The sequence below is a fragment of the Brachyhypopomus gauderio genome, chromosome 20 (genome assembly GCF_052324685.1).
Source record: "Brachyhypopomus gauderio isolate BG-103 chromosome 20, BGAUD_0.2, whole genome shotgun sequence".
Taxonomy (NCBI): Eukaryota; Metazoa; Chordata; class Actinopteri; order Gymnotiformes; family Hypopomidae; genus Brachyhypopomus; species Brachyhypopomus gauderio.
Genome location: NC_135230.1, coordinates 4,077,114 through 4,087,113, shown reverse-complemented (window position 1 = coordinate 4,087,113; position 10,000 = coordinate 4,077,114). Strand labels below are relative to the sequence as shown.

General features: G+C 41.5%; 1 protein-coding gene across 1 annotated transcript in view; it reads right to left on the bottom strand.

Moving 5' to 3' along the window:
* col5a3b (collagen, type V, alpha 3b) overlaps window positions 1-10,000 on the bottom strand; it is an 80,232-nt gene that overhangs the window by 18,255 nt on the left and 51,977 nt on the right. The window contains exons 25-36 of the mRNA XM_076982864.1: window positions 8,044-8,092; window positions 7,738-7,791; window positions 6,482-6,526; window positions 5,419-5,472; window positions 5,138-5,245; window positions 4,933-4,986; window positions 4,770-4,823; window positions 3,971-4,015; window positions 3,800-3,853; window positions 3,243-3,287; window positions 2,930-2,983; window positions 88-141 (exon numbers count right to left, since the gene is read on the bottom strand). Of these exons, the coding sequence (XP_076838979.1) occupies window positions 88-141; window positions 2,930-2,983; window positions 3,243-3,287; window positions 3,800-3,853; window positions 3,971-4,015; window positions 4,770-4,823; window positions 4,933-4,986; window positions 5,138-5,245; window positions 5,419-5,472; window positions 6,482-6,526; window positions 7,738-7,791; window positions 8,044-8,092 (670 nt within the window). The remainder of the gene's footprint in view (window positions 1-87; window positions 142-2,929; window positions 2,984-3,242; window positions 3,288-3,799; window positions 3,854-3,970; window positions 4,016-4,769; window positions 4,824-4,932; window positions 4,987-5,137; window positions 5,246-5,418; window positions 5,473-6,481; window positions 6,527-7,737; window positions 7,792-8,043; window positions 8,093-10,000) is intronic.

Here is a 10,000-nt window from a genome sequence, read left to right as displayed (position 1 = left end):
CTGAAGAGAAGATAATACTCTGTGAGCCAATGTTATTAAAATGATCACATTTCACTCATCATCACTACCAGAGTTCAGCACACTCACTGGCTCGGCCCGCTGGCCTGGGTGACCAGGTAGGCCATCTTTTCCAGCCGGACCCTGTATGAAAACCAGAAACATATTTGGTGATGCACCGAACCTAAACAAAAGCAAATTACAAGCAAACCTTGCCGATGTAATTTTCATCAGGGTCTAAGGAGTGAAAGCGTATCTCTGGTGTGTGATATCGCTGTGGTATCTCTGGTGTGTGGTATCTCTGTGGTATCTCATGTATTTGGTATCTCTGTGGTATCTCTGATGTGTGGTCTCTGTGTAATATATCTGTGGTATCTCTGGTGTGTGGTCTCTGTGTAGTATATCTGTGGTATCTCTGGTGTGCATATCTGGTGTGTGGTATCTCTGTGGTATCTCTGGTGTGAGGTATCTCTGATGTTTGATTTATCTGTGGTATCTCATGTATTTGGTATCTCTGTGGTATCTGATGTGTGGTTTCTGTGTAGTATATATGTGGTATCTCTGATGTGTGGTCTCTGTGTAGCATATCTGTGGTATCTCTGTGGTATCTCTGGTGTGTGGTATCTCTGGTGTGGGGTATATCTGATGTTTGATATCTCTGTGGTATCTCATGTATTTGGTATCTCTGTGGTATCTCATGTGTGGTTTCTGTGTAGTATATATGTGGTATCTCTGATGTGTGATCTCTGTGTAGCATATCTGTGGTATCTCTGGTGTGTGGTATCTCTGGTGTGGGGTATATCTGGTGTGTGATATCTCTGTGGTATCTCTGGTGTGTATCTCTGGTGTGTGATATCTCTGAGGGGGGAAACACAGGTGTGTGATATCTCTGTGGTATCTCTGATGTGTGGTCTCTGTGTAGTATATCTGTGGTATCTCTGGTGTGCATATCTGGTGTGTGGTATCTCTGGTGTGGGGTATCTCTGGTGTTTGATATCTCTGTGGTATCTCATGTATTTGGTATTTCTGTGGTATCTCATGTGTGGTTTCTGTGTAGTATATATGTGGTATCTCTGATGTGTGGTCTCTGTGTAGCATATCTGTGGTATCTCTGTGGTATCTCTGGTGTGTGGTATCTCTGGTGCGGGGTATATCTGGTGTGTGATATCTCTGTGGTATCTCTGGTGTGTATCTCTGGTGTGTGATATCTCTGAGGGGGAATCACAGGTGTGTAGTATCTCTGTGGTATCTCAGCTGTGGGGTATCTCTGGTGTGTGATGTCTCTGTGGTATCTCATGTATTTGGTATCTCTGTGGTATCTTTGATGTGTGGTCTCTGTGTAGTATATCTTTGGTATCTCTGATGTGTGGTATCTCTGTGGTATCTCTGGTGTGGGGTATCTGTGGTATCTCATGTATTTGGTATCTATGTAGTATCTCAGGTGTGTGATATCTCTGTGGTAATTGATGTGTAGTATCTCTGATGTGTGGTATCTCTGTGGTATATCTGGTGTGGGGTATCTCTGTGGTATCTCAGGTATTTGGTATCTCTGTAGTATCTCTGGTGTGTGATATCTCTGTGGTATCTCAGGTGTGTGGTATATCTGTGGTATCTCTGGTGTGTGATATCTCTGTGGTATTTGGCGTGTAGTCTCTCTGGTGTGTGGTACATCTGTGGTATATTTGGTGTGGGGTATCTCTGGTGTGTGATATATCTATGGTATCTCTGGTGTTTGGTATCCCTGTGGTCTCATGTACTTGGTATCTCTGTGGTATCTCTGATGTGTGGTCTCTGTAGTATATCTGTGGTATCTCTGATGTGTGGTCTCTGTGTAGTATATCTGTGGTATCTGTGGTGTGTATCTCTGGTGTGGGGTATCTCTAGTGTTTGATATCTCTGTGGTATCTCTCGTGTGTGGTATCTCTGTGTTATCTCGTGTATTTGGTATCTCTGTGGTATCTGATGTGTGGTTTCTGTGTAGTATATCTGTGGTATTTCTGATGTGTGGTCTCTGTGTAGCATATCTGTGGTATCTCTGTGGTATCTCTGGTGTGTAGTATCTCTGGTGTGTGATATCTCTGTGGTATCTCTGGTGTGTAGTATCTCTGTGGTATCTCAGCTGTGGGGTCTCTCTGGTGTGTGATATCTCTGTGGTATCTCTGGTGTGTAGTATCTCTGTGGTATCCCTGGTGTGTGATATCTCTGTGGTATCTCTGGTGAGTATCTCTGGTGTGTAGTATCTCTGTGGTATCTCAGCTGTGGGGTATCTCTGGTGTGTGACATCTTTGTGGTATCTCTGGTGTGTGGTATCTCTGTGGTATCCCATGTATTTGGTATCTCTGTGGTATCTCTGATGTGTGGTCTCTGTGTAGTATATCTGTGGTATCTCTGATGTGTAGTCTCTGTGTAGTATATCTGTGGTATCTCTGATGTGTGGTCTCTGTGTGCATATCTGTAGTATATCGATGGTAACTCTATGGTATCTCTGGTGTGGGGTATCTCTGTGGTATCTCATGTATTTGGTATCTATGTAGTATCTCTGGTGTGTGATATCTCTGGTATTTCAGGTGTGTGGTATCTCTGTTGTATCTCTGGTGTGTGATATCTCTGTGGTATCTCTGGTGTGTGGTATCTCTGTGGTATCTCTGGTGTGTGGTATCTCTGTGGTATCTCTGGTGTGTGATATCTCTGTGGTATCTCTGGGGTGTATTATCTCTGGTGTGTGGTATCTCTGGTATGAGGTATATCTGGTGTGTGGTATCTCTGTGGTATCTCTGATGTGTGGTATCTCAGGTTTAGGATATCTCTGTGGTATCTCTGGTGTGTGATATCTGTGGTATCTCTGGTGTGTGGTATATCTGTGGTATCTCATGTATTTGGTATCTCTGTGGTATCTCTGGTGTGTGATGTGAACTCTAATGAAGGCACTTACGTTTGTTCCTTTGGGACCGATCTCTCCTACTCGACCCTGGGGACCTTGGGGTCCCTAATACACAAAGAACAGAACCATTCACTGTGTGTGTGAGAGAGTGTGTGTGTGTGTGCTTGTGTGTGTGTGTGTTTATGAATATGTGTGTGTTTGTGTGTATGAATACGTGTGTATTTGTGTGTATGAGTGTGTATGTGTGTGTGTGTGTGTGTGTGTGTGTGTGTGTGTGTGTGTGTGTGTGTGTGTGTGTGTGTGTGTGTGTGTGTGTGTGTGTGTGTGTGAGAGAGAGAGAGAGAGAGTGTTTGAGTGGTCTTACTCGCTCTCCGGTTGGCCCCACCGGTCCATCATGACCTGCAGAGCCCTTGAAATCCATTGAAATTATACAGAATTATGCACAACTACTACACTTAACAGAATTCTAAACATTTGATATGTTTGCTGAATAGTACATGAAACATTGAACAGAATGATATATGGTAATGAGACAACACACAGTTAAGGCCGGGGGGGGGTAATAATACTACGCCTGCTGCACTGTGTAATTAACCCCACCTCACGTTCAAAACCAAGGACAACATCCCTCATTCAGTCCTTGATTGTGCATAAAATTAAAATGTTACATGATATAAGAAAACTTATTAAAAGGGGATGCAAAGGGAGGAGTTATTATAAGATGGCGGAGTCTTATAATAGGGAGGGTGGTTTTATAAGAGGGAGGGTATTTTAATAAGCGGGAGGGTGTTTTTATAAGAGGGACGGTGTTTTAATAAGAGGGAGGGTATTTTAATTAGAGGGAAAGGTGTTTTTATAAGAGGGAGGGTGTTTTATTAAGGGTGAGAGGAGGAGGAAGAGGAAGGTGAGGGGAGGTCTGACCTTCTCTCCTGACTTTCCTGTGGGTCCTCTTGCACCTCTTGCTCCTCGAGCCCCCTATGGGCACACACACAAGCTTTGATAGCTTAGCAATTTTCATAACAATTGAGATATTTTCCGAACATCTCCGTAACTTTCATCGCTATGTTTTTTTGTTTTTGAGCAGGAACTTACATTGGGCCCCCTCTCTCCTGCAGCACCTGACTGGCCTGGAGGACCCTGGTAACAAAAACAAACAAAAGAGGAACATATTACATATTAGACCTAATTAAACATGTTTGTTTGTCATTTGTGGGAAAAGTTCATTTAAGTACTGATCCCAGAACTGCTGTAATTCAGTACTGAACCCAGAACTGCTGTTATTCAGTACAGATCCCAGAACTGCTGTTATTCAGTACTGATCCCAGAACTGTTGTTATTCAGTACTGATCCCAGTACTACGGTTATTCAGTACTGTTCACACACATGCTGTTATTCAGTACTGCTCACACAGACACTGTTATTCAGTACTGCTCACACAGACACCTTCTTGTTTAGATAAGCTTTTAGTTAAGAAACTCTCCATCTTATTTACTTTATTACATTATGTTGTCTATTATTTTATAATATACACTTTCTTTCATTATTTTATTGTGTTTGTTTCCTTTTTATCTTTAATTTCTTTTAATATTTTATTTTTGTCTTCTTATCTTTGCTTCCTTTAATGTTTCTTTTTTAATTATTCTGTAAAGCACTTTGAGTTGCATGTATGTATGAAAGGTGCTATACAAATAAAGATTATTATTATTATTATTATTCAGTACTGTTCACACAGATGCTGTTATTCAGTACTGTTAACACATGCTGTTATTCAGTACTGCTCACACAGATGCTGTTATTCAGTACTGCTAACACATGCTGTTATTCAGTACTGATCCCAGAGCTGCGGCTCTTGAGCTCATTATTTGAAAGTGTACTTGTTCTATTGTCAGACCTTTCTGCCTTTCTCTCCTATCACACCCACAGGTCCTGGGAAACCATCAGCCCCCTGTAAACAAACAACACAATCACAGGTAAAATTAGACGAAACTTTATCTAAACAACAACAAGCACATCTGTCAGGAGTCAGGAGTCACAATGTGATTTCTTCTTCTTGCCTTTGGTCCCTGCCGTCCTTGGTATCCAGGCAACCCCGGAACCCCAAGATTACCCTGATGAGAGAAACAGAGAGAACACGACCTATAATTACTCCAGCCATGGTCTTATTTATCTGTCTTCATTATAATGCTGCTGATAATGATGCTGACTGTAACGATGGACCATAATGATGCTGACCATGGCAATGGTGGGCAACAGCTCTACCTTTTCTCCAGCGATGCCAGATGGTCCTGCATCTCCTAGGGGCCCGGACTGACCCTTCAACCCCTCTGAACCGTCCTCTCCACGCATACCTGCCGGTCCAGCCTCTCCCTGGACCCAGGACACAGATAGACATTGCTGTTATGTGTGTGTGTGTGTGTACATGTGTATGTTTGTGTATGTCTGTGTGTGTGTCTCTGTGGGTGTGTGTGTGTGTGTATGTGTGTGTGTATACTTTTGTTTAATATTAAAAGTGTGTTTCTTCATGTGTTTTCAGTGCTTACACTATCACCCTTCACGCCCATCTCCCCCTTAGCCCCAGGAAAGCCATCTTCACCCTGAAACATGGACATACTCTGTCAGCATCGCAGCAGGACACAATAACACACACACACGTTTGTGTGAATCCGATGTCAGTGCTATTCATGACTATAAGACACAGTTGAATGTCCTTTATATTAAAACATGTGCCTATTAATGTAGAACAACACAGAATTAATTAGCAAAGATTTTTTTCATTTTAAAAATCTTATTTTCTGAAATGTCACCTTTTGATCCTATATGGTATGATCCTGAAGCTCTACTCTGGAAACATCATGACCATGACTCACCATGATTCACTATAAATTACCATGACTCACTATGACTCACTATGAGTCATCATGACGCAGCATGATACACTATGACTCACTATGACTCACTATGAGTCATCATGACTCAATATGATTCACTATGACTCACTATAACTCATCCAGTTAGCATAAACTGTGCAAAGCAGTGAAACTTGTGAACTTAAGAACTTTACAACTTCAGAACATTAGCCCAGGTAGCACAGACTGCATTATGCCTTCAGACAGACAGTAAGACAGAAAGCAGCAGATAAACTTAATGACATCATCTCTGACATCACAGTGTCTCTCCCATCAGTGTCTCTGACATCACAGTGTCTCCAAGGCAATGAAGCTAAAACGATAAGAAACTAAGGAGTAAAAGATAACAGGGCGGGTTTGGAAGGCTTGGGTGTGATGAAGGAGCTCTGAGAACAGGGGGCGGGTTTAGAAGGCTGAGGCACAGGAGGGCGGAGCTGTGAGAGATTGGGCGGGTTTAGAAGGCTGAGGCACAGGAGGGTGGAGCTGTGAGAGTTTGGGCAGGTTTAGAAGAATGAGGCACAGGAGGGCGGAGCTGGAGAAATCGGGCGGGTTTAGAAGACTGAGGCACAGGAGGGCGGAGCTGTGAGAGATTGGGCGGGTTTAGAAGGCTGAGGCACAGGAGGGCGGAGCTGGAGAGATCAGGCGGGATTAGAAGACTGAGGCACAGGAGGGCGGAGCTGTGAAAAATTAAACTGACCTTTTCACCTTTACTTCCTTTCAACCCTCGCAGACCATCAGCTCCCTACAAGAACATTATCCATTTATCACGGTCTACAAACACTAACACAGACACACAAACACTCATTTATCACAGTCTACAAACACTAAACACACACAAACACACACACACACACATTTAAGACACACAAATATAACACACACATATTTATCACTGTCTACAAACATTAACACATCGAATTGAATAAAAAAAATTTCTGTTGACCTATAAGGCATTAAATGTTCTTGCCCCACAATATCTGAGTGAACTCATTGCTTACTACAACCCATCTCGCCCTTTGCGCTCCATGCTTCTACCAAGACGATTGGATGCAAGCACCTATAAGAACCTGGGAGATGGTCTGGCTTGCCAGTGGCTGTACTGATGATGGGGTTGGATGTGCCATTGCCACAAGAGGACGTGCTGATGCTAGCTCCTACCTGAGGCTCACCGCCTGCACCGAAGGGACTGTGACTACTTGGCCGGGGAACAAGAACCATAACTATAACTATAGAACCACCTTTTGTCCACAAATACGGACTTGTGCAAATGGGCCGCCCAATGGAGGATGGGTTCTCTTTTGAGTCTTGGTCCTCCCAAGGTTTCTTCCTATTCCCCACCATCATAGGGAGTTTTTCCTCGCCACTGTCGCCTTTGGCTTGCTCATTAGGGATCTGGACCCATACGATTGTAAAGCTGCTTTGTGACAACATGTGTTGTAAAAAGCGCTATATAAATAAATTTGACTTTGACTTTGACTAACACACACACCTTTAACACACACACACACACACATTACACACACATACATTTACCACTGTCTACCAACACTAACACATACGTGCACACACACACACAATACATACAGACAATAGACATCCAAATACACACACATGTACACAGACACAAAATTCATATACAAGCGCAGACACAAATACACATACACACAGACTTCAACACATAACACACAGAAACACAGCACACACTCAGGCCGGTACAACACAATAATCAAATCACACATCAACATGCACAGAGACAGATACATGCAATAACACAATGATGAGGAGATATAACACAGAGAAAGTCAGATATCAGAGACAAAGTACTGACAGGAAAGAGATAATTGAAATAGATAGATCAGAAAGAAATAAGACAGAGATCAGACAAAGATAATACACAGAGATCAGACAGAGACAAAGCATAGATAAAACAGGTATAAGACAGCATAAACGTACCTTCACACCTCTGGGTCCGGGGTAACCGACAGGGCCCTGAACCCCTACCAAACCCTACAGCCAAGGGTAACAGATGAGACTACAAAACACCAGTTCAGACTACACATGAACAACAGACTGCTAAAGAATACCAGATCAGAACACAAGAGAAGACTACTGTAGAAAAACAAATCAGACTAATCTAGGGCAGAAATTCTGAGAATTTCTGAGATTCTAGGGAATCTCAGAAACAAATTCTGAAAAGAAATAACAATCTCACTTTAGGATCAACTCAAGCCAGGTACACGCATGCATGTACACACATACCGGTAAGCCCTTCTCTCCTGGTGGTCCTTCTCTTCCTGGGTGACCCTGATGACACAGGAAAACTTAAGTCATGGCTAAGCACAGTGGTTATATTATATGGCATCATCAAAGATCCAGGTACTGACAGCAATGCATGTCATTGTCAGCAATGCATGACATCCTGTAGGGCAATGATACTGTTTTGAGATTTCGTGATTTGATACCTCTAATATTTCATGTATGTTCCTTCCAATAACTCAAATTCAATGTGAGTCTGTGTTCGTAACAGCGCTCTCTAGATCTCTATTAATACAGTTTTTTACTAATACAGTTTTTTACGACTGTTAACATGCGTTTGTCCAATCTGTAGTCACATTTTCAAAACTCTAAACACGGTGAACACAACATCAGTCTTCAGTGGCTATACACAAAGAGTGATATTTACTGTTTGGTACTATATGAAATGTAGACAAAAAAAAATTACCGTAATTGTAAACATAATTAGCCATGGTTCCATATGAACCAACTGAACAGTCTTGTTACGTGTAATCTAAACGGTCTTCAGCAGTTGGCCACATGTTTTCATCCACATCACATCTGATGTTAGCCCTTGCCATGCACCTGAGATAGAAAAGCTTGGTATGCCTTATTCACCCCTTACAATCTACAGCTGAAATGTCTCTGCAGCCGGGATCCATTGCATCCAGGAGGGACATTTGGTCATGGGGCCGATGATCATACACCTTCCACCTCCAGACTGAAAAAAGTTCCTTAGTGGGGTTGAGGAAAGGTGAGTAGGGCGGGAGGAAAAGGGACATCACTCTTGGATGGTCTATAAACCAGTTTGTGATGACATGAGAAGGACAGAATGCTACACTGTCCCATCACAAATGTCCTCGTGTTTCCTCCCACCTGTTCCCTTTCTGCTTCTGGAACCAGTTGTTGGTAGAGTTCATTCAAAAATGAAAGAAGGAGGTCACTGTTATAGGGACCAATCTGGCATTTGTGAAGGACCAAACCAGCACTTGAGATTGCAGGACAAATTATTATAATTGCTCCTCTCTGACCCGGTACATTACTGTACTTCATTTTATTTCATTGATCTATATGTGCAAAAAATGTGTACAACAGTAATAACTTTTCAGCTGCCTTTGTTTTTGCAGAACTTTGCATTTTATACAGTATTTAATGTTTTGAACCTTAGGTTTTCATTTTTGACATGCTGTGTGCAAGCAATTGTAAATAAGGCAAAAATGATCCAGAATTTTGTTATTGGATAACCTTGTGTGTACAGAAAATTATAGCATTATAGAAACATGTAAAATGACTGCATTTTGTGCCATAACAACATTGTAATAGTTGTAGGCTATTAATAGGCTAATTGTATAGCCACTGAAGACTGATGTTGTGTTCAATGTGTTTAGAGTTTTGAAAATATGACTAGATTGGACAAATGCATGTTAGCAGTCGTCAAAAACTGTAAATCTTCTATGCTATGTAAAATTCTGTGTTTTTTATATGAGTTGGGTATATATTGTACTTTTAGCCACTCTGTACAGCACTTTGGTTGACTCTATAAATAAACTACTTACTTACTGTAATCCAAATGAAGCAGATTACAGTAAAAATGAACTGAATAAGAAAACAACAGATGTTACTATAAAATGTCTGTTGTTTGCTTGGAGAGAGTAAAATATTACATGTAATACTGTTTCTGTATTGCCATCAAATGTTTTTGTGCAGTGATTGACTATGTTCATCTCGAATAGAGAATCTGTGCTAGTGTTTGAAAGAATGATTGGATACTGAACAAGGTTTGCTGTGTTTTAACAAAATTGGTGTATAAAGAGAAAACTTTGTTTGTGTTATGAAATGCAGAGTTGGTATTGAGTTAAGAAAATGCTATTTATAGGATATTAATTTGGCTATTTGTATGAGGTAAATGTGTTGCTGTGTTTAGAGTTTTGAAAATGTATCA